This window comes from Cenococcum geophilum, assembly GCF_001692895.1.
Source record: "Cenococcum geophilum 1.58 unplaced genomic scaffold K441scaffold_34, whole genome shotgun sequence".
Lineage (NCBI taxonomy): Eukaryota > Fungi > Ascomycota > Dothideomycetes > Gloniales > Gloniaceae > Cenococcum > Cenococcum geophilum.
In genome coordinates, this window is record NW_027137592.1 from 829,275 (window position 1) to 854,057 (window position 24,783).

Below are 24,783 nucleotides of genomic sequence, written 5' to 3' on the forward strand. Positions count from 1 at the left end.
ATAATCTTGATGATGGTCAGCCTGTGTTAGGTGATGTTAACGTAAGGTGGAAGTCGGAATAAAACTTGATATACGATTGAGTTCACGTGTCTTTGCTCGGCGTTTTATGAGAGCAGGATGTTCCACACAGCAGCATATATTGCGTAACGAGGTATATAAGCTTAACTGTGTACAGAGATAACAAAAGGTAAAGGGTGCACTTACTCTGATGGCCAAATACTCAGAATACCTATAGTTTGCTGGGTGTGGTTGGTTTCAGAAATCTTACAGAGATATCTTGAACCGACACCTGATTTCATTAATTTTTCAGGAGCGAGTGACCTAAGATGGAACTCTCCAGTCCGCGCAAAGAACCGTGTGGGGTTGAACGCTGTAACTTCATCCCATATCGAACAGGGACAGGACATTAGCTTGGAGCCCCAATCCTGGTTTAACGTTTCGAGATATTGGCTAAACTCCAACATATCCTTACTTAACTCAATGACATGAGCCGGTAAGTGGGTAGTATCTTGTACGTGATGGGACCAGTTAAATAACTCTTGCCATTGTGGTGATTGCCTTGCAACGTAAGATGCTTCTATCCATGCCATCAACACAAATTTTTGACAGAAACTTCGACAGGTTATGAACCATATCTGACCATTGTTGATACACAACCTGGTCAGACTGAGGCTCGTGGTAAGAAGCTGAGTTTGCTGTACTAGTCTCGTTAAGGTGTTGTGGCCAGAATGCACTTGCGTAGCCAGCGAATGGGATATTGTTGTTAAGCTCTTGGCTAGTGATATTTTGCCCAATACTCCCTCCCAAGGGCTGGGCAGGAATATTGAACTGAAGATAGTCCAGACATGTCTTGATGATACTTATGTGTGAAACCAGAGGTCGGTAGATCAAAGGCCGGATTGGTGAAGGTGGATAAGGTCGAATAACTTGCCCAAAATACCCTTCTGTGTCCTTTGCTAGAAAGTACTCCTTCACTGATAGATGAATGAACTTGATATAAACCTTTGTAGATGTGAAGGAATTTTCTCTCTCAACCAAGCTAGCGCATATTGTAGTGACAGCATTGCCAAACGCCTTCGCATCGAATTTATCTGTGAATCGTAAGATTTCATATAGTTCGCGGTCAGATAACGCCCGTTTTGCGAATATAATCCAGAAAAATATTCGTTGCGCGAGGAGACGCTCGGTTGAGTTTCCTTGATATACTAAATGCACTATACGATCATACATCTCATCCAATTTCTCTGGAAGAGATACAGCCATAATGATGTTGATACGCTTGGTGGGAGTGAAAACCGGAGACCTAAGATACTTGATCATTAGATCTGCCCAGAGGAACATGCCGTCGGCTCTCTGTACGAGTTGCTCCACAATTTCTTCTTTATTGACATTTTCCCTTAAAAGTCTATCGCATATCAACTCATCCACTCGATGAGCCAAGAGCAATCGGATATCACTCGATGTTGATCTATTGATGTCAAATTTTTTTGCTCCTACGAAGGCGCTGGTAAGTGGTTCTACTGAAGCGGACAGGATCCGGGCAGTAACTCTTGGCAGTAACTTTACTGCCCGAATCTTTTAATCAGCGGCGGCCCAGCAGGCGGTAAGGGTAGCCAAGGCACTACTTGGGCACCTATTTTACTAGTAAAAGCCATACATATGCAATGTTCACCAAATACCCCCCCACCCCTGCATGCCCCGCAAGCTGCTGCATAATTAAACGAAGGTGTACGTACCTTTGTTACCGCTAAAATTAATACTAGCGCGTCGATTAGTTGCCACCCAAGCTCTATATAGCAATGGCTCCCTATACTCTATACTGGGATTCTTATCCAAAATAGACGCTCCTACCTTAGTTACTTCTGCCGCTATACCTTAAGCAAACCAACCAGTTAAATAGAAGGCCTACGAGAAGCTAAGAAATAAAGATGTAATTGCGGTAATACAGGCAGCTATTTAATTAATCCCTTCTAAATACTTGCTTAAGCTAGAAGCTAGTAAGCACTATAATACTTATAACTTAGTAATACAGCGCTTTAATAACTACGCGTTTTCTTAAGGCCGCAAGCTCTATATAAGTGGTGGCTAGGTTATATAACAAGTCTATATAAAATATAAAGCTTATAGCGAAGAGACTTATAACTACTAGAAACTTATAGAAAAGGACCGCTAGTAAAAGGATAAGGGAGGTAAATATCTCAGGCGGCCAAATAGGAAGATTTTAAAGAAGAGCTGTCCCTATTAGGTTTCCGCTTATAAGAATATAGTTAATAGAGCTATTACCTAGCTTATAAAGATTAATAGCGGTATATATACCTGCGCGGCTATACTAAATCCTCTTACCCTCCTAAAGTATAAGAACTACTAGCCGGATTATATAGTAAGTATAATAGAGGCTCTTAAATACTAAGCTACCAACACATCTATAGGAGAAGTACGGCAACTTCTATCCTCTAATAGGTTGCTACTAATTAGTAGTCGTAATTACTGGAATATAGGAGGGTAGGTTTATTAAGGTATATAAAAGGTAGGTGACACTAGTAAGACAGTTCTAATTATATACTTACTTATTTTATCTAAAGCCGAGTAGGTGTTTAAAGAGATACACAACTTTATAAACGAGTTTATATTTTATAATATACCTAGCCTAAAAGTTTATATTAGCTATAGAGAAGCTTATAAAGGAGGATATCTAAATACGGTCTCTTATCTATTTCTCTATTAAAGGGTTTCTATAATAGGGTATATATAACTTAGTATTACTTTTACCCTAGGGCCTAAACCTAGGCCCTTATACCTATATATTAGGTATAGGAGGATAATCTAGTATTTAATAGGGGGCCTAGTCCCTATAACTAGATACCTAGGTTACCGGATAATATTAAAATAGGGGGCCTCTGCTACGCTTAGGGCACGGATTGCATGCGTATATATATAAATGCTATACTGTGCGGTGTATGTAGTATTTATAGGAGGGAGGGGGTACGCTAAAGGAATAATACTTATTGATTTAAATGTCCTGAATATATACGTTAGAGATATAATAGTAGTATTTAAACTTTTTGCTAAGGCTTACCCCCTAGTAAAAAAATTTCGCACCACTACTACGTCGCTGCGCAGGCGCTACGCAGCCGTATATACGTCTCTGCGTTCGCTTTGGTAGTCTATTAACACAATCTAAATAGAATATTAATAGTAGCTGCTAGGTTCCCGGGCTCCACCGCATGGGGGTGCAAAGGTCGCTTTTATGGAGTTGTCTTTTTAACTAGTCTTGGCGCCAAGGCCTGTAAAAACTCTACTATTCTAACGGCGTTAAGGGTTGAGTATTCGAAGGCCCCCTCTAGCTATAACGTAGCGCTGCTGTATTAGTAACAGACGAGATCCTTACTCTCAGCTTAACCATGCGGACAAGATGAGATGGAAAGGAACCCCTATAGGACCGTATAGGTCGGATCTCGATTTTAGTGTTTCTTCTTAGGAAGTTATTAAATCTAACTATAGGCAATTTAGCTAACTTAATAAGGACTACTAAAGGTATAGGCCGCTTAAGGAAAGCTAAGTTACTACTTATATAAGTTAGCGACTTCTAGAGTTCTATACTTATAGATTTAATATTAAGGATAGCTACAGCAAATACGGTTGCTATTTAGCATAAGGTAACTATGATCTTCCTATTTAACATAGCCTCCTATATTATTATTAGATAGAGAAGGCTATATAAGACTTAGCGTTATTACTACTAAGTCTTTTTTATCTACAATAGCTACTTAATAGGCTATCTGCTATTGCGTTTAACTGGCAGCTAAGCTATACCACTTAACTTAGTGCTAATAATAAAGCTACTACTAACAGCGATCGTTTTAGTAATGGTGGAGTAGATATAGCGTTAGGTGCGATAAGTATAGTTTATAATATAATTATAAAGATATATCCACCCAAGTAAGCAGAAGTTCTTATAGACTTATTCCGGCGGTAGACTTAATAGCTCCTTTTTAAATTTAAAGAGCTATATAATAAGGATAATCTTATACTAGTAAAGCTACCTAATACTATTTAAACTTTAAAGGTAGAGTTTAAGAAGAAGGGGAAGGCTAGAAAGCGTAGTCTTACTAGCCTTAAGTAAGCTAAGAGAGTAGTAAAGAATAAAGAGTAGGTAAAGCAATATAAGAAGCGATAGAAGAAGAGATAGTAGCTAGTAGTAGGTATATATAAGGAGCTTAAAATATTTAAGAGTATAGAGTTATTAAATATACTACTTGTATTAACTATATCTAGGAGGTTATAGTGCTTACTATAAGACTTACCGTAAGTAGCTACTAAGAAGCGGAAACGTTAGTTACTAACCTTACCTATAGCCTCTAAAAAGCCTACTAAGAAGCCTTTAAATAACTTAGTTATATTACGGGGTAGCTTACCTATAGTGCCTATATTAAGGGTAGAGCTAAAGCAGGAGTTAATATTATTAAATTTATTTATTTATCTACTAGGATCGCCTTTTAGTATAATATTCTCTAGCTAAGACTTTAATAACTCTAATAATTCCAACAACTCCCTTATATAGCTTAATACTTAGGATATTAACTTTACGTTATTATAGTTTAAACTAGGTAAGAAAGTTAATATATTATAAATTAAGACATAGGTAATAGTTATTCTGCCTATATAAACCTAAGCTAAATTAGGAAAACGTATACTGACTTAAAGTTAACTAAAGACGTAGCTATTTAATGCTGTTTTAAAGCTTTAATAAATATAACCGTTCTTAACTAATAGTAGTAATTTATGGCTTACTATCTTACCCTATTAAAGTTATTACCTTACGCTATATTTAATATATATATAAAAAAGTCCTCTATAACTTAGCTAGACCCTACTACTAATATTAATAATATTAGTGGGGGGTTGTTAATAACGTCTGTACGGCAAGCTTTCTAGTAATATAATTTTTAATAATTGCGATCTTAATTATTTAGGGTGTCTCTATTACTGTAGTAGCTACTATAGTAATAGAGACACCCTAAATAATCGACTCTTTTAAAGTTTAATACTACCCTAAGCACTACGGCTCCCCTATAGTAATTAAGCAGCTCTAACGCCTGGCTAGTATTAAGCCTTATTATATCGTCGCCAAGGCCCTTAGCCTAATTAGGTAGTAGGAGGTTATAGGTTTAGTTCTTATTAGTGGCGCGTTAAAAAATATTAAAAAAAAAAGGTTATTTCCTATTAAATTACGTATTAGCAAAGCTTTAAATTAATTATATTATTCTCGTCTTATTTTTAACGCCCTAAATTATATTAAACCTATATATTTATATTATAGCTTAAAGGCCACTTAAGAACTTTAGGAAAGTAGTGTAATTATATTAAGCTAGCTCTAAATTAAATTAAAGCAATTATAGAACTTACCGTACTACTACGCCGTGAGGACTTTATATTATAATATTTATAATTTAATTAAATTATAACCCCTTCCTAAGCCTTATAATTTTAAACGCCACGCGAGGCTTATAAAGGTAGAGAGCACAATTAATACGCTACTTAGAACCGAGCATATAGGGCTTAACAGATACCTCCACCACCGAAAAGTACCAGGGCACCCAACTCCGGCCTACCCATGCGGCTACAGCCAACAATCAACAATGCACGTAGTGGTGTTCTGCCCCAGGCACGCTGCTGGCCGGGCGGAAATATATTACTATACTAGAACATCCTTATATAAGGAGCTCCTAACCAAGCTAAAGGCTACTAAGGCAGTTGCGGACTAGTTTATGCAGACAAACCTCTTACTATACCTTTTATTTGCTAGAGAACTAGCTAGGGTAAAGAGAGGAGACCAGAAAGTGCTTTAAGAGGCGGAGGATAAATACTATAGGGATGGCAGAATATGGCAGAATTTTGCAGATGGTAACCTAGCAGAAGTTGGCAGAACTCTAGTAACCTGGTAGAATTTAGCAGAACTTATTAACCTAGTAGAACTTAGTAGAATTTAGTAACCTAATAGAAGTCGGCAGAATTTTAGCAACTTAATAGAATTTAGTAGAGTTTTGGCAACCTAATAGAATTTGGCAGAGTCTTGGCAACCTAATAGAATTTAGTAGAATTTTAGTAACCTGGCAGAATCTAATAACCTAACAGAAGTTGGCAGAACTTTAGCAACCTAGCAGAATTTAATAGAATTTAGTAACCTAGCAGAATTTAGTAGAGGTTAATATCCTAATAGAACTTAATAAAACTTGGCAAGGTACGGAGCTGCGTACGTTAACATAAATGCAAATAACGGAACCTTTTATACCACTACTAGCCTTATAGGCTACTAGCCTACGCTATACCTAGATAACTAGAGCAGCTAGGAACGGAACCTAGGCCCTAGCTATACACCCTACCGGACAGACCCAGGAGTATATATTAAGATGGCTTTTTTATAGCGCCTTAAAGAGATATCTACTTGTGCTTAGTAGTTACTAATTAGAAGAGAGGCTATATAGGCCATATAATAAGAAAAGGAGAGGTTTTATCCGGCCCTAGTAGTACGGTTCCCCCCTTATATATATATATATATATACCCATATAGACCCGCTACATAGACCCTAACGAGAGCCGCAACAGCGTAATTAAATATTATAACATAATATAAGCCTTATAATTGCATATTTTTGTATATAACACAGTGAGGTTTTTAATAAGCAAAATTCCAGCCAATAAAATATTGGCATTTATTAATATTTACAGTATCAATATTAAATATTGGCAATAATTTAAATAAAATTATTATAATTGTTGGGAATAAAGGCAAATGGTCACTATATAAGGCATATTGCCGTTACGTATAGCAAGTTACCGTTACGTGCGGCAAGTTACCGTCACGTATCGCCGCGGCACTAGCGTGGCGAGGAGCCTTAAGCTCCTTGCCCTCCCTTATTAAGGAACATATAGATAATAACAATTATTATACTATCTACGAACCGTAGCTACGTAATATTACCTTATATAACCAACACTAATTAGTAGTTAACTTTACTATTATACTATAGAGCAGCTAGGTATTCCACTAAGAAGAGATAAGCCACTATACTAGTGCTACTTATGCTAAAGGGAGCTATCTTTTAAGGTTAGAACTGGTCCTAGACCTTAAATAGAACTCTTCTATAAATCTAAAAATTTAAAGGCTAGAACTGGTTTTAAGCCTTTCTAAGATTACAGATTCTTGCGTCTATTATACAGAATAACACGCTTTATAAGTCTTTGCGATTTAAGGCTAGAACTAGTCCTAAGCCCTATAATTATAAATATATGTCACGAACGCGTACTAAACGACAATCCCTATACCGATAATACTTCCTTTCCTCTAAAAGCATGGCTACGCCAAATAACTAGAAAGACTCCTTACTATTAGGGGTAGCTAAGCACGCGAAACTTATTAATAAAGATTAGGACAAATTCGCCTTTAATATAATAACTTATACCGCAAAGCAAGTTAACGGCTTTCTCCTATACTATATTATATTCTACCAAAATAGACACTATACCAATTTATAACTATGGGAGTAATTTAGGGAGGATTTTATAGGATGGACTACTAATACCTAGGTACTTAGCAACGTTAATATTATTTAGGATTTTTAAGACTTCCTCCGTAGAAATGGGGTATATATTACTAAGAACGGTAACCTAATTACTAGTAATATTTAGGCTATTATTATTAATATAGAAGAACTAGTATAGACAGAAGCTAAGATTATACATTAACTATAGAAACCTAAAACTAACCTATATTCTTTAGAAGGCAACTTTAATTTATATTAAAACCCCTAAAACGCTAACCCCCTACCTAAAGCTACTCTCCCACCTAGAGGTGCTCTCCTACTTAGAGTTACTTCGCCTTTACCTCCTCTACTCTAGCTAACTAGTAAGCCTTTACTATAAGAAGTCACGAATCTAATAAAGGTATATTTAGACGAAGAGAAAAAGTTTAAAGAAGAACTATATAATATACTTAGAGCAAAACTATAGGTCTTTTATAACTGTTATAATAAGGTTAAAATTTAATGCCACTAGTACTATTACACTTTCTCTATTATATTAAAGGGACGGGCGGTAATATTTTATTACGACTATATTACGGGTAAAAACTATAACTTTAATGCAATGCTTTAGCTTACTAGAGCCTACTTTAAAACTAATAAGAATTACTAACTTTATATATTTAAATGGCGGGAGACTATATTTTAGAGAGTTATTACTTCTAACCTAATAAAGACTTATTTAAAGTGCCTTTAACTACTCTTTAATAAACTATAGAAAATCTAATATAGCTTTACTAAAACTTACTAAAATAAGAATAGTTTAAGGGACTAGGTTATCTTAGCCTGCCATAGTATTCCTAAGTGTAATTTAGCGCTATATAAACCTATAGATATATTTAAAGGAGTATATACCAAGCTACGCTTTGCTATAAGTACTATAATGCAAATATAAGAATCTTAATAGTTCTATACCAAAAACCCTACTTAACTAAGTATTCCCGACTAATATAATTATAACTAGACTAATTAAATATATAGTGGCCGTGGTAGGGAATACAAAAAAGGGTATAATTAACATTAACTATAAGGTAATTATAGAGGTCCTTATAGAGGTTCATTTTAAAGTAATCGTTAAAAGAAGTGCTATATTTATAAAAAGCCAAATTACTAGTTAACTAGACACTCCCTTAATAAGCGAAAAGAGGTATATAATAAGTTCTATTAGAGTATAAGAAATGTTAGAAATTATAAGGTTACTATAGCCTACTTTTAAAGCTTCCTAGTTTAATATAAAGGCGTAGAAGATCTTAAGGGCGAGGTTAATAAGGTTAAACAGCTCCTTATAGATATAGAAATTAAGGACTACTTCCCTAACTAATACTTTACTAAGTATAGTAAGGTAGATAGCATATAAACCGTCGCTATTTTTAATAATTAATCTACGCTCTATTCTATTATGAAATTAGATATCTTTAATAAGCTAAAGGAGAGTTCCGCGTTTTCCTTTAATAATAGATACTTAGCGTATATCTTTTATGGTATTATACCGGATATAAAAGCCGCAGGAGTATCTATAGTAGGAGAACCTTAAGTTCGAGCTCTTTAGCAGCTTAATAGCTCTATTTAGATTAACTAATTAATGGTAGGCTAATATACAATTCGCTTTAGTAAAGGTACTATAATCTCTCTTAGCATAATTAGGGTCTAAACCCCCTTAGGATATATTACTTTCTATATTATTCCTATAAATACTCTGTTTCTATTTTATATTACAGATATAAATAAGTTAGGCGTTAGGCTTAATAACCTTAAGAATATACTTATTTAGGGAGACAATTAGGTGCCCGTTATACGTAAGTAGGGTTACCCCTAGTTGCTCTTTTATTAACTAGAAAAGAGTATTGCTTAAAGCCACTTAACTAAGTTAGAATTACGCCAACTATACCGTCGTTTTGGCCACCTATCCGTTTATTAATTACTTAGGGTTCTTTAGTAAGTAGGCTATAAAGTTAAGGTTAAGGCAATTAAGTATCTTATAAAGTACTACTATTACTACTAAATAAACCAGAAGTCCCCTAGCCGATTTAAGTTTACCCTTAAGGATAACTATAACTTTAACTTTTATATCATTATTAACGTTATATATATTAGCGGCAAGCTAGTGCTCTAAGTTATCGACTTTTTAACCTCCTTTTAAGCCGCGCGTTTCTTAAAAGATATATTAGCTAGAAACGTATAGGATACCCTTTAGTTATACTAGATTAATATCTATTTAGGACCTCCTAATTAAATCGTCTATAATATAGGAAAGAACTTCTTATTTATAGAGTTCCGACAATAGATAAAGGCAATAGTAATTAAGGTTAAGGAAGTCCCCGTTAAGGCATATAATAGTATTAAAAAAGTAGAGCGATACTACGCGCTATTACGCCGCGTATATAAGATTATCTTTTTAGAACTAAAAGACGCTAGCGAAGAACTTACCTTATAAATAGCTATTAAAGCTATTAATGATTCCGCTAGCCCAGATAGACTTATACCTACATTACTAGTCTTTAGCGCCTACCCTTAAATAACTAACAATTCTCTACTATCTCCCTCTGTTATATAATAAGCTAAGGCTATTTATAAGGCAATAAAGGAGGTGTAACGTCTCTACACTATATACTAGGTTAATAATGCACTAGGAATAAGAAATGGCCTAAATATATTAACTACGCTTAATCTACTACTCCAGTCTAAAGTACGCGTATAGTGTAAAAAGGGAGGATGGTTAGGCCTATACCAACTTATTATAATTAATGGTTAAACTTATACTATTTAGATGCCTTATAGACCCACTTAATTCCATTTAACTGTTATTAAGCCTTACTATAAAGATAACAATTCTAAGCCTTTATAGGATGCCCTAAAAGATGCCCTAAAAGATAACTATAATTAATATACTCTAGAAGGCAACTACAATCCCAATATAATTATAGTAGATACGCCACAACTATAACGCGGTAGAGGTTGCCTAAAGGGATTATAAAATCGCCAATATCTTATTAATTTTAAAGAACAATTTGTTACCGCTATTAAGAATAGAGTTAAGTTATTAATGGCCTTTATAATAGCTAAAGAGAAGGCTAACTTTAAGCTCGTACAATAGCTCTGAAAAGAAGGTTATATTATAACCCTAGGAGCTCCTTTTTAAGTATCCAATAAGTAGAAGATTAACGGTCTTATTATAAGAGGAGTCTTTAAATTTAAGAAGTATAACCCTACTAAGTTTAATAAAGTTCGCATCTTTAAGTTAAGGATAGTTAATAAGATTAAGGGCAAAGCTACTAATGCCCTATTTAAGAAATTAAGGCTTATTATCTAAGGTTATAACAATAATAGTAAAGAGATAATTTTTATATAATCTCCTATAATTTAACGAGCTAGTTAGTAAGTTATTATTACATTAGCTCCCTCCTTAATAAAGGATAGAATAGCGGTTTATTTATAAGATATTACTTAAGCCTATACCCAATTAAAGACGCACCTTTAGCGTTTAATATTAGCATACCTTCTAGAGTAAATTCGCTACTAATATCCTAAAGATACGATTATAGTTATGCTTAAGCCATTATATAGAATCGCAGAGGCAGGAACTTACTAGTAAGCTACCTATAGTAAGCACTATAAAGAGAAGCTTTTAATAACTACTTCTATATTTAATCCCTACTTCCTTATTANAACTANNGNAACNCNNTTTNGAATNNTNNGNATNNAAANNNANNATATAATTATNTTAGNNGANNACNAATTCTTAGCTCTTAAAGAAGATAAGCTAGTAAAGGCAAATCTTATAGCAAAGCTAAAGGAAAAGCTTAATTTAATAACACTATTACTTTTTAATAGATATATCCTCTCCCTAAATAAGGATTCTATTGCTTTACGCTAGAAGGGTTAAGGTAAGAAGATTAATATTATTAATATAAATTCCCTAAAGTAAGAATATGTGGAGTAACGCGCTTATAGAGCTTATATTAATTTTATTTGTTAACCTGAGGCTTTATTTAATCTTTCCATTACTACCTAATACTAAGAACTAACTAAGGATAACGTTCTTGCCCTAAATAAACGTTTTTTTTAGTAAATAAACCATCTCAATTAGGGACTACTCTACGTGCCTATTAATCTTCCTACTGCTAAGCTCTTTGTATTTATTAATAGATCGTTTATAAATAATAAAGATTTTAGCTCCTAATTAGGATATAAGATTATTATTATAAACGAATTTACTAGAGAGAATAACTTTATAATCTATAGCAATCTTATCTATTAGAGCTTAACTAAGAGTAAGTATATTACCTAAAGTGTTTTAGCGTTAGAGATATATAGAATAGTTAGCGGAGTTAATATAGCAATTGCAATTAGAACTACCCTAAAGATAATTATAGATTAACTCGAACTTCCTATTATCCCTATAATTATATACACTAACTTATATTCCCTTTACAAGTATTTAATTAAGCTCGGTACTACAAAGGAGAAGCGCCTTATAATTAATATTATAGCACTTTAGCAATCCTACAAGCGTTAAAAACTCTTTAAGATTTAATAGATTAATAGCTAAGATAACCTAGTAGATATAATAATGAAGGCGAACCTAAATAAGGTACTAGAGACATTTATTAATATAAATACTCTATATATACAAGTTAAAGGTTAGGTTAAAAGGGAGTCCCTAGAAATTTCTTAGTTATATAAGGTCTTAAGATATCTAGGAACTTTAACCGGCGGTTAAAGTTATCTAATTAGTTAGATTCTCTTACTAAGACTTTTTTAGAGGGGGGAGTATAATATTCTACAAACCCTAACTTAAACTAGCTAATTAGGATTTTCCATCCCTAGGATAGAAAATCGCTATTAGCTCGCTTACCGCTAGCGCCTTGGCGGCCCTACTAACAAAATACCTACCCATAACTTATAAGTAAGAAAGCACTACATGCTAAGAGGCAAATTTTAGGACAGCGAGACTTATATTATAATAGCAATAGTAAGTAAGGAGGATTAATTTTTGTTCCGCTAGTTAAGCGGTATATATATATAGATAGCAACTATAAAAGAAGAGTTGCTAGTATTGGGAATAAAGGCAAATAGTCACTATATAAGGCATATTGCCGTCATATATAGCAAGTTGCCGTTACGTGCGGTAAGTTGCCGTCACGTGTTACCGCGGCACTAGCGTGGCGAGGAGCCTTAAGCTCTTTACCCTCCCTTATTAAGGAACATATAGACAATAACAATCATTATACTATCTACGAACCGTAGCTACGTGATATTACCTTATGTAACCAACAATAATAGAATATACTTATCTTAAAAATAAATATTATATAAATTATTGGCATATATTGGCAGTTTTATAATATAATTATATGACTTAAAATATAATCTAGTTACGTAATAGCGCGCCTTTATATAATCTTTTAACATTAACTCTTTACTTTAACTTTAACTTCACTTTATTAATACAGTAGTAATAATAATGTATATATATTATCTGGAAAGATTGTATAAAGCTAATATTAACTTAGGGCTCTTATTCTCTATAACACTATTACTACCACCACCGCCCTCGCCGGCGCTAACGCCAAACCCATCCTTATTATAGGATAGCAGCAGTTGGCTCCCTAGTGTTATAGTTTACAGAGCTATATATTACTAGCCCTTCTAGGGCAGGATATAGAGTTTGTATAAGGCGCGATCTCCCCTTATTAAATAGCTTCCTACTAGCCTTTATATATTAACGCCATCCTTATATAATCTCGGGGTTAGGTGGTAGGTAACCTATACGCTATATACCTTAGCGCTCGCCCGGGCTACCGCCCATTCCTATTATATTATTAGGTACCTAGGCACTTTAGCGGAATATATAGAAATTATAAATAGCGTAACTATATATCCCGCTGCTCCGTATAAGACGAGGATAGAGGTAATAATAGTAGACCTCTGCGCTTGCTATAGGCAGGGCTTAGTAGCAATAGTAGGGACGGTACGGTAGCGGCACCGTTATTAATTAACGATGACGAGCCTAGGGCTACGGCCTAAAATGCAATTATTCTTGCATAAGGTACGTACAAACTTTTATTTAGTATATATTAGCACATATCTAGCTATTAGGATTATTGGCAGCACTTATATAAGATCTATAGCTTAACGTGCCGTATAAGCTAAGTAGTTATCTTATATAATAAAATTAAAACAGATTAGTATATATATAAATAATTAAGATAGATACTATTAAATTAAAAGCTTTATATAAAAAATGAGTTAAACTACCTTAAGTAAGAGCTTAGTTCGCTGCTATTATTTTAAATATTCTACTTTTTCAAGACTCTTAATACCTATTTACATCCTCTTCTTAAAATCATATAACGCCCTCCTAAAAAGGATCGTTTTGGTTTATTACTTATTACTGGAATTAATAGAATAGTAATAGCTAGTAGTAATAGTCGTGGCTATTATACACGCTGTTGCTCTTAGCACTACTATTTAAGGGCAAAAAGCTTTCTAATTTAACTTAGAGGATTAGTAATATAGTTATTATACTCGTCTTGGCTTTAAGGTTAAGTAAACTTATTAAGATCCTTAATAATCTAATTATATAAATCTAATTCTTATTTAGTAGAGGCTTGCCTATATAGTAAAACTAATAGCTAGGTAAAAAGAGTTTTAGGCCTAAGAGCTTGCGATTAGTAATCCTCCTAAAGTCCTTTACCTTTTTTAAGTATAGCTCTCTGCCACTTTTTTTCCTAATTTACTTAGATATATCTTATACAACATTTAGGATAAAGGATAATTGCCGTAGCGTATAATAGGGATTTATTAGACTTTAGGTAGTATTTATTAAACACCTTCTATCTAATTTGGATCCTTTTGCTAAAGTAGCTATTATTCTTATAGTGTTTCTATTATATAACGTTAAAAAAACTCTTAAAAGTAAAGAGAATTCTTATAAGACTCTGCTTAAAATGCCTTATAAGAATATCTATTAAAAAGAGAATATTTAAGATTGTTATATTATATCCCTAAGTTTCTAATATTACCCTCTTAAAGATATAGAGGAAGTTATATATTGTATAAAGCGAAGTCTAATTCTATAAAGTTAAGAAATCTTCGCCTAAGGTCTTAGTATGCTTCTTTATATAAAGATTAATTGCTAACTTATACTCTAAGGCAACCTAAAGCATCTTATACCAGCTATTCTATCTTATACGATTATCTAATAGGATTTTTCTTTAAGTAAGAGTAAAGAAGCCTTTTATACGGCCAGGTGAGCTTTAAGTATATATAATAATATTATAGAGTTTGCCTAGTGCACTAAGAGCTCAAAATTGGCTACTCCTAGAGTTTAGGTTAACTTTAAGTCCTCTCTTCTCTTTAATGTCGTACGATATAAGCTTATCTTCTTAAATTAAGTCTTTAAAGAGGAAGGCCTTAATAGTAAGGTGGATAATATGGCCATTGTATTAGATTCGTTGGTGTATAGATTTCTACTCTATATTATATTCTTCTTAAAAATACTTTTAGATTATATAACATAGGACGTTATTTATAGATATATTATTAGTAATAATAGCACCAAGTCTTTATACAATACTATAGTCCTAAAGTATTAGAAGCAGTGTTTAGAACTAATTCTCTCCGCTATATAATAGAGTTATATAAAGCATAAGAAGGCCTCTTTTTAATCTTTTATTTTAATCTATAAAGTGTGCGTAAACCCTAAGTAAAAGATATCGATTTAGGGACGTCTAAATATCTAGTAAGAGATAAACCTTTAATATTGCTAATTAAAGCTTCTTTTATACGATGTCCTTCTGTACTATAAATATATTCTAGACTATATTACTAACTATAAAGTAAGCTGTTATAATATAACCCTTAACCTCTAAATTAAGAACCCTATAAAATATATAAAACTCTGGCTATTTAACCATTCTAAATAGGAGTCTTTGTACGGTTATTAAGGAAATAAGTACTGCAGTAATAGCTTTCTAATTTAGGGCGTTTTAAAGGGCAAGCGTATTAATATCGTTTAACTGCTCTGTATCGCGGAGTTATAAATAAAGATATTAAAGTTAATTGCGGGTTTTCGTATAAATAGGGCCCTCTTACTTTTCTAAATAGATATTATGCTTAGTTCTTAGGTAATTTTAAAAGTTTGTGGTGGATTTTAAGCAATATACTATTATTGTATAATATTTGCAGTATATAAGCCTTATTCTCTTATAATATATATCCTTATCTTCGTCCAGAGCCCGAGTATATATCTATAGGTTAGAAGTCTTCTTTTGCTAGCGGTTTAATGACTCCTCTGTATTAAGGGAGTCTAATATAGGTGTAAAAAGTAATAAGTCTGCTTCAGAAGCCATAATATTTAATAATCTATTCGTACGATATTGGGGTTAAAAATTTTTTAGGGGGCGCCAAGAAGGTCTGCAAATATTGCAAATATCGCCAATACTCGCTAATACTCGCCAATATTAATTAGTGCCAATATTGATCAATCTAATTGGCCAATATTGATATTAAAACCCTCACTAGTATAACACTATGCTAAGGCTCACGATACGGGTATAGATTACGACTTAAGCATAGCTAAATTGCGACGCCGTGGCTTTACGCCAATTAATTGATATACGGCTCTAAAATTAAGATCTATAACCCTAAAAATAAGCTCTAAGCCACTGATTTTATACTGGCAGAATCAAACTTGGCAAAAGATTCGGGCAGTAAAGTTACTGCCAAGAGTTACTGCCCGGATCCTGTCCGCTACTGAAGCTCCAGCAGGGCGACTAAAAATAAATAGACTTTTATTTGGATCACGCGAAATGATCAATAAATCTGCCACAATTTCCGAACAGTCGATACATTCATCAAGACCATCAAGAACTATTACGCAGTTGTCGATGCTCTGCATACACACTTTGAGTATGTCTCGCAGTTCATGGTTCGATGCGATATTTTGGCCGGTAGAGCCATCGCGAATGAAGAACTTAAATCTGTCGATAAGATCGTGATCGTGACGGTTTGTCTGCACCATCTGAGCTAAGAGAGCTCTGTGAGCGGCCATCTGAGATGCTGACGGGCTTTGTGCTTCGAAGAAAAAATAGAAGACATCTCGATGTGCCAGGTTATTCTGATTTCGCAGATTTTCAACGCTTGCGGCAGCAAGCACAGTCTTTCCACAACCTGGGTTCCCTGCAGTGTGTTAGAGAAAGCAAACTGTAAGCTAGAATATTGACTTCAACCTGAAATCCATAAAGCGTTTCCTCCAAAAACTTTATCAGTTGTGGGGGGTGGCTTAGATAGTGATCTATCTGCCCACGTTTTGTAGACTGCTTCCTCGAATAGCCATTCTGCAGTTCCATTTTTTCGGATATCTTGTGCTCGTTCTAACCCATATACAAAATTAGGAGGCGATAACCAATCTCGTACTTGGCGCACAATTTCCTCTAGCAGTAAAATCAGCAAGTAAAGCCCTATTAGAGCTTTCAATTCCAAGGGTGTGGTGTGGGGTAGTCGTAGCCAAGTGGTCCATCTTCCCCTGTTCTCTATCTTTGAGAGCTTGTCTAAGATGAACTGTGCTACTGCTAAAGCCCTTAAAGTGATATATAAAGGGTTCCTAGGTCCTTTAAAAGGAGGGGAGTTTGGGTTAAATGGCCACTTTGGCTACGACCTCTGGTATCAAGCAGCGGGAGTCATATCATACCGTGATATTCATCCCTTTGGACCCGCCACTTTAAATTTACGAAGCTTTCCTGACGCTTCGCCTTCTCCCGAGCATCGCTGGCAAGGGATCGTTCCAAGGCAGCCTGATACCGCTCCTTCTCTTCTGCAAGTCTCTCTTCGGCTGATACTGCTCGCTCTTGAGCGGCAGCCTTCCTTTCTATCTCCGCTTCGACTCTTTCTGCAGCAATAGCATCCCGCTCAGCGCAGCTCTTGGAGCGCTCTTCTATCCCAGCGTAAATATTAGCTAAATCAAGCTCTGTTCTCGCAATGCGGGCATGAAATTCAAGCTGTTTCAGTAGATCTTCAAATCTTAAATCAAATGGCCTCCAGAATAGATCTGTGGCAATGAGCGGAGTGCGTTTTTGTTCTTTTGAATTAGCTCAAGCTTTTCAGAATAGGAAGAAAACCTTACTTCCATCCTTCTTCACAAATATTCTTGCGACGCTCTGGAAAAATCGAAATAAATCCACATACGCCTCGCGCAATGAGCACTTGACGCGGTCTGAGAATGCGTCTGGTCCTAGCTTCTCGCAGAGGCCTGCTATGAGATCATACTGCGGAAACTGTGCTGCAAGCTCTTCTAGCGTAGAAGCAAGTTTCTCGAAGAAAGATATAAAATTGCTAGCTAGCTGGGGTCATGTGAGCTATTTTTTGAATATATACGGTGATAACTATCCAAACTAAGCAAGTAAAGTTTACCTGAAGAACCATTCGAACCGTGCCCCATACGAAAGCGGCGTATTCCGGGCGCGCTTGCACAATAATTCCGATGGCATCGAAGTAGGGCTCTAGGCGGTCACTGAATGACTTGATCCTTGCGATCAAACCACGGCCTCGAAGTCGGTTCCCTGAGACAGCTTCAAACTTTTGCACTTCCGCGAGAAACTCTTGAGCGGAATCACATCTTGAATACAAGTCACGGTCTTTGGGGGAAAGCGATGCAACAAAATGATCATGAGCTTCGCGAAACACTTTGTTGTTCTGGAACCTGTGAATGGTTAGGCTCAAACTATGAGCGAGGAAAATACTGAGACAACTGACTCCATTGGATCCGTCGCGGATTCCGGTAAGTACTGCCTATGAGGGCAAGAGTACCGCAACGAAATTAAGAAACCGCGTTGGTAGTGACAAGCGTATGCGCTGAAAACGAGGCTGTGCTGCTGGATTCTCGTCAGCAGGCTGGCAGCAGCCGGCTAGGCCCCGATCGACTCCGCCACATAATTTCGCGCACTACGAGAAGTATAATCACGTGATATATATTGGAAGAGGTTTAACCACAGCCATGACTAAACAAGTAGATTTACGATCTGTCTGTAATGTTGATGCTTTATGTTTCTACACGGCGCTTATTATTAAGTAGGGTAAGCGCTGAAACCGTAAGACGGCCGTTAAGTGAAGAATTTTCCTTTCTGCCATTCCAATTATTTTTAATTTACGGCCCACATTTGACAATAACTAGTTTAAAATATTTGTTTAAAAGTTACGGCATGCTCGACTTATCTGCCGCCCTAACGGTAGCCTCTAAATGCCAGCACGACTCAATCCAGACAAGACACCGGATAAACCTCGTCAACGAATGGCAAATCCAACCCGGTTTCAGGGTTCTTGAGATAGGTTGCGGTCAAGGCGAGTGCACTGCTGTTCTTGCAACTGCCGTCGGATCCAAAGGCTGCGTTGATGCTGTCGATCCCGCGTCACTCGACTACGGAGCCCCGGTGACACTCGGACAAGCTCAGGCCCACATCTCCAAAACTGATCTCGGCGACCGTATCAACTGGAACCAAATCTCGCCCCTTGACTTTCTGATGTCTGTCGATGAGAACAGCCCGTATGACGTCGCAGTGCTAGCTCACTCCATTTGGTATTTTCCCTCTCCGGACATTCTAATGGATATCCTACGCGCACTGCGAAGGAAGGCTAGGCGTGTCTGTATTGCGGAGTACGCATTGTCTACATCCACACTTGCTGCTGTGCCTCATGTCCTTGCCGCCCTCACTAGGGCCGCTCTGGAAGCATATAAGAGTGTTTCAGAGGAAAATATACAGACTGCGCTAGCGCCAGCTCGAATCACTGCGATCGCCGAAGAGATGGGTTGGAAACTCCTTCATCAAGCGGTAGTTGTGCCGGAGGAAGGCCTTTTGGACGGGACGTGGGAGGTTGGAACAGTTAAGACGGAGGAATTTTTGGCAGAGATTGAGTCAGCTGTTCATGATGAAAGAGTCAAGGTTCTGTTGGGGTCGATGCGGGATGCAGTGCTGAACTCTCTTGCAACACTAGGTCCGGAGGCGACAGTGCGCACCATGGATACGTGGGTTGCGCAATTCAAGTAATGATGGAACTTTTTCTACAAATCTGAGACCCGACATTCGTTTGGTGAAGATGGCTCGGCTACGGTTGTGTGTGATCCTTGAGGGCTGATACAGCGGCTAGTTATATATCTGGCATAAGATAAGAACTTGAACGATATAACGTAAATTGTATAACACTACGTTGAGCATTAATACTTATTTCTAACCAGTGATCTATTTGGACCGGCACGGTGTGGATCTGAGGTCAGATCCAATCCACTTCCTCAATATTTGGTTTGGCGCCAGGATCGCCGTGGCGCTCCATTGCAAATATATACTACAGTGATGTGCACGACCAGCTTCCACCCCCCCCCCTTAGCGAGGGCTCCAAATTTTCAAATTCGGTACGCGCATCCAATCTCGCTTGATTGCCACCAACTGTACATAGTAATTGAAGCGAAGCCATATGCTTAGCTGCAAGAACCTTGTTTCTAACGGACGTAAAGCTATTCACGATCGGCGTTCCTCCGCAGTGTCATAATCTTTGTTAAATATCATAAGGTTTCCTCCCATACTATTCGTCATATGGCTCCGCGAATAGGCCCATATCAGCACGCCCTAATTAAGGATCTTCTTTAACTTNGAGNAACTCAANCGGAGTATGCCTCTACNGCNGGTTATANANCTCGCTTAATTACCGCGATTANGAGGAACNTATNGATATTNNGATTAACTCGGGCGCCTCTAAATAGTAAAGGTGGCCAGTTTTTACTAAGCAATTAAATAATCATGGTTATACTAATACGGCTAAAGAAAAAGCCAACTCTCTTTAGCAATAAGTTACAGTAGTTAATCTATAACGTCTTTAGTATTATAGTAAGCCGCTATATAATATTTTAAAAGCTCTATTTAGCTAGCTAGATAAGGAAACGGGTAAGCTAATTAAATAGATCCTTTTATTGTAGAGCTTAAAAAGTAGCTTATATAAAGTAGTATTACTAGATAGCCCTTAAGCGTAGCTCTTACGATCGTAATATATATTTCGCCATTATATCACAGTATACCGCTAATTAATTAGTGTTTATAAATAAGTCGGGCGTAAATTTAAAGACGGGTGTATAGAAGACTAGCTAGGCTCCCTTTGTTGTACTACTATTATATACGCCATATAATTGGGGTAAGACGAGGCTTAATATACTGCCTGCGTATACTATTAACGGCGTACTAGTAGCCTTAGTATATAAAGGCTTAATAAATAGCAAAGGCTTTAAGTTCTAGGTAGCAAATACTCTTCTACTATAGTATAATTGCCTTCCTACTAAGCAATTAGTAGTAGTTATAGATAACGCTAGCTTCTATTACTTAAAGAGAATATAAGCTCTCTTTAACACCTTTAGCGTTAAGCTTATATATTTGCCTATATACTTACCTAATTTAAATCTAATTAAAGAGTTTTTCGGAGAACTAAAAGCTTTTATTTAGTAGAAGTGGTCTTCTTAGGCAGAGCACCCTAAAAGCTTTAAAGCCTTTCTTCGTTAAAGTATAGATAAGGTTAGTAGTAAAAGCAAAAGCGCAAGAGGTCATTTCCGACATAGTAGGTATAATTATTAAGGGTTTTGGTATAAGGGAAGATCAATTTTTAGTAGCGTTTTTAGGTGTCTTTATTACTATAGAGGCTCTAGTAATAATAAAGACACCCTATATTTTATTATATAGGGCGTCTCTACTACTATAGGGGCGCCAAAAGTGACAGAGATACCCTATATTCTGCTAATTATCTACATCTTAGAAACTTCCTTTAAGTTAAGTATAACGCTTATTTATATAACAGAACCTTATAGCAAGTACTACAATGGGCTCGTTATTAGGCTAGGTGTGTAGGTAATGTAAATTAAAGTCAACAACGTAGTAATAACTGGTAGAGTAGTTACCTAATAGATTAACTCTAATTATATTCTAAGAATTACTATAAGAAAGGAACTATCTAGGTAGGGACTAAGGGTCCTTAAATATATAACTATACTCCTATAAAATCCTTCTTATACGTAATATACGCATTATATATATTATACGTACGTTCCCTTTATACACCGCGTACACTATATATAACGTTATATAACCTTAGTTACTATTTCTTATTATATAGCTCTATCGGCTCTATTCTAGACTATGTTTATATTAACTAACTAGCTTCTTCTAACTCTTCCCTAAGTAGTTATAATATTATACTTAAAGCGTTTATAACACCATCCCCCTCCTCTTTATCTTTGTTCTTAAAGATTCCTAATATCTTTAAGTTGCCTACTAGAGGTGTAATATCTATTTAATTAATTTAGTTAATATTGTTACTTATTATACCTAAGGCTCCTTCTTCTTTGCAGGCGCAACGCCATGCTTATACTATTGCTGCGATATTATCTCTTAGTAAGATTATACCATTTCTATATTCTCGCTATTCTAAAGAAGGGTTAGTTTATATTACGTTGGCAAACCTATCCTCACAATAACCGTTCTCTTACTTAGAGTGCACTAAAGCAAATATTTATTTATCCTATAATGTTTGCTCTATCTTTAATACTAAATATACGCGACCTATTACTCTTAATAGTCGTCTAGTTCCCTAATTAATTTATCTTAGGGTTTTGTATTTAATCTGCTGCTACGCGGCTAAATAGTAAACTATTTTAAGCCTTTACTAAGTTAGAATATTCTTATAATATAGAATAGAAAGCTTTTAAAGCCTATATTACGGCGTCCGCCTAACTACTTCGCCTTAAGAAGGTTTATAAGAAGGTTTGTTTTAAGGAGTAAAAACTTATAAAATAGGGTCTACAGGAACTTAGTAATAAAAAAACAGATCCTTTTTTAACTAAGAAGGAAATAAATCTAAGTAGCTCGGCAACTGCTCTTCCTAGGTCCCCCTTAGGTAACTTATTTTTTAGCGATCCTTTTTTATTAATACTGCCTAATGTTAGCGACTCAGTCAATCGAGGCATGGGCACGGCAAAGGGGACGCGCAAGCCTGTACGATTGGATTGTCTATAAACGAGAATATCAAGACGAGGACTAGAAGAAGGTTGAGGAAAGGACACGTCTATATACATGGCGCCAAGGCTCCAGACGAGCCCCTAACGAGGGTCTATAACAGTGCCATAACATTACCCCCCCCCTCCACAAAAGCCTGCCCTTAGGCTTTATAGTTATCCCCCTAGTTAAGAAAGCCATATTATTTTCCTTTCTAGCACCAGATCTGTTCCAAATTGTAGCTATAGGCGGAGCAGTAAGGGTCGGTCGTTTGGGTAGTAGTACGGTACTAGCGTTGGGATCGGTGTCGTAGGCGTATTGGCGCGACGTCTTGTCGGTTGTAATAGCAGGCGCATTACGCTATCGTTGTCTTGTCCTTAGCAGTACGGTGCCAGTATTAGGGTCGGTCGTTTAGGTTGGGGTTAATCGTCCGTTCGTTTGGTAGATAAAGAAGCTAAAGTCCCTCGCGAGTAGCTAATCCAAAAGGTACCGTGCTAGGGGCTGATTAAGTAAGCTCTTCCCTAGGGCTGCGGTCCCGATGTCGTCCAATAAGTTCAGAGGTATAGACCAATTAACCGTCCTAATAACGCATCCGATTCCTCCGTTATTTAGTAAAAGGAGTAGATCTAATCCTTTATTAAAGCTTAGGAGAATTACTAGGCTCCTAATATATAGACCTATAGCTACGTCTTCCTGGATCCTCTCTTTTAAGGGCCATCAGCCGTTCTATAAGGTCTCTTCTCTCTATATTAGAAGATACCTATATATATACTAATATCACCCTGCTTGGCTGAGACCCTTAGTCGTTAACGTCTTGTGGAGACCCTTGGTCGTTAACATCTTATAACGAGGTTAATTCGACTTCTTATAAAGAGGTTAATTGCGCAGAATCGCTGTCCTAGTCTTCTTGTGCCCTAACTCGTCTTAACCTATTATCCGTCTCTGCCTTACATTTTCCTAGGCCTTGGCGTTATAGTTTTGGGGGTTTAAGGACGCTGTACTATAGGGCCTATATTATAGCCAGGGCCCTAAGATACTTATATAGATGCGCAGTAACTGCATCCTTTAGTTCTATATAATAGCTGACGTTAGTGTCCCTTAAGGTAGCCCTCTTCTATCATTCCTAGTCTCGTACTAAGTAATGTTTTATAAGATCCGTTAGGGTCTTAGGGTCTAAAATAAGCCTCCAGAAGTCTTTAACTCTATTAGGAAAACCTTTAGCTATAATATACCTATAGCAGTCTCCATCCTAAACATAAGCTATAATAGGTTCAATCTGGTTATTAAGCCATTTTTATATAGAATTTAGTTAAATATATGTGTGGTTATTAAGGCTTTACGTCTGGTTAAAAAGGCTGTTCTTAACGTCGTCTATTTACATTTCCAACGACATTACTTGCAACTTGACGTCGTTGACTTGTGTCGTGTAACGTTCATCTATCGACTTCATTTGCGTCTTGATTTCCGCAATTTCCGTCTTGACCTCGTTGACCTTCTTGTCGACCTCATCGACCTTCTTGTTAACCTCATCGACCTTCTTGTCAACCTTATCGACCTTCTTGTTAACCTCATTGACCTTCTTGTTAATCTTATCGACCTTCTTGTTAACCTCATCGACCTGAGCTTTAACTTTCGTAACCTTAGCCTTGACTTCGTTGACTTTTGTATCAACTCTTTCTACCCCCTTTTTGACCTCTACTACCCTTACAGCCTAGGGAGCATTATTATCGTATAGATAGGCCGTTAAGGTGCTTAGGGTTACGATAGCGTTGTTAAGGTAGGGGTGAAGATCCGTAGATAGGTTCTTAGGTTAATAAGGTAGAGTAACGGAGGTAATAGTGTAATTAGAGACCTTTTGACGGAGGCTCTTTAACGTAGTATAGGAAGGTTCGAACGGAAGAGCTAATAGAGCTATACTATTAGTAATATTGCTACTAGTTCTATCGCGTATATTTAATGTCTAGGTAATAAATACTCGTATATTTTAATGAGAATGATAATAGAGTCCTATAGGGTAGGCAGTTGTTAAAGGTTAGATTTGACTTTAATTACGTGTACCTAAGTGAACTAATAGTAGAGGCTTGCTTAAAAGTTAAGACATATAGGTTCTTTAAGTAGTCCAAATTAATTCCTTTTAATTTTAATTTAATCGATCGATTTAACCAAATCGTTCCTTA

General features: G+C 36.2%; 3 protein-coding genes across 3 annotated transcripts; 1 reads left to right on the plus strand and 2 right to left on the minus strand.

Moving 5' to 3' along the window:
* Positions 1-200: 200 nt before the first annotated feature.
* K441DRAFT_615306 (uncharacterized protein) lies at positions 201-18,439 on the minus strand (the record flags this gene model as incomplete). The annotated part of the gene is made up of 8 exons (XM_067645712.1): positions 18,336-18,439; positions 17,994-18,282; positions 17,707-17,923; positions 17,423-17,661; positions 16,814-17,015; positions 16,305-16,763; positions 641-1,490; positions 201-612 (listed from the first exon to the last, which is right to left on the minus strand). Exons 1-8 carry the CDS (start codon positions 18,338-18,340, stop codon positions 201-203), a joined length of 2,673 nt encoding a protein of 890 aa, XP_067501517.1. The 5' UTR covers positions 18,341-18,439.
* Positions 18,440-18,621: 182 nt separating this feature from the next.
* K441DRAFT_663689 (S-adenosyl-L-methionine-dependent methyltransferase) lies at positions 18,622-19,775 on the plus strand. Its single transcript, XM_067649236.1, has one exon. It carries the CDS (start codon positions 18,782-18,784, stop codon positions 19,622-19,624), a length of 843 nt encoding a protein of 280 aa, XP_067501518.1. The 5' UTR covers positions 18,622-18,781; the 3' UTR covers positions 19,625-19,775.
* A 4,159-nt stretch (positions 19,776-23,934) lies between these two features.
* On the minus strand, positions 23,935-24,521 carry K441DRAFT_663691 (uncharacterized protein; the record flags this gene model as incomplete). The annotated part of the gene is made up of 3 exons (XM_067649237.1): positions 23,935-24,317; positions 24,369-24,410; positions 24,459-24,521. Coding segments are annotated over 3 exons (441 nt in total), but the record flags the coding sequence as incomplete, so codon positions are not given.
* Positions 24,522-24,783: the final 262 nt, after the last annotated feature.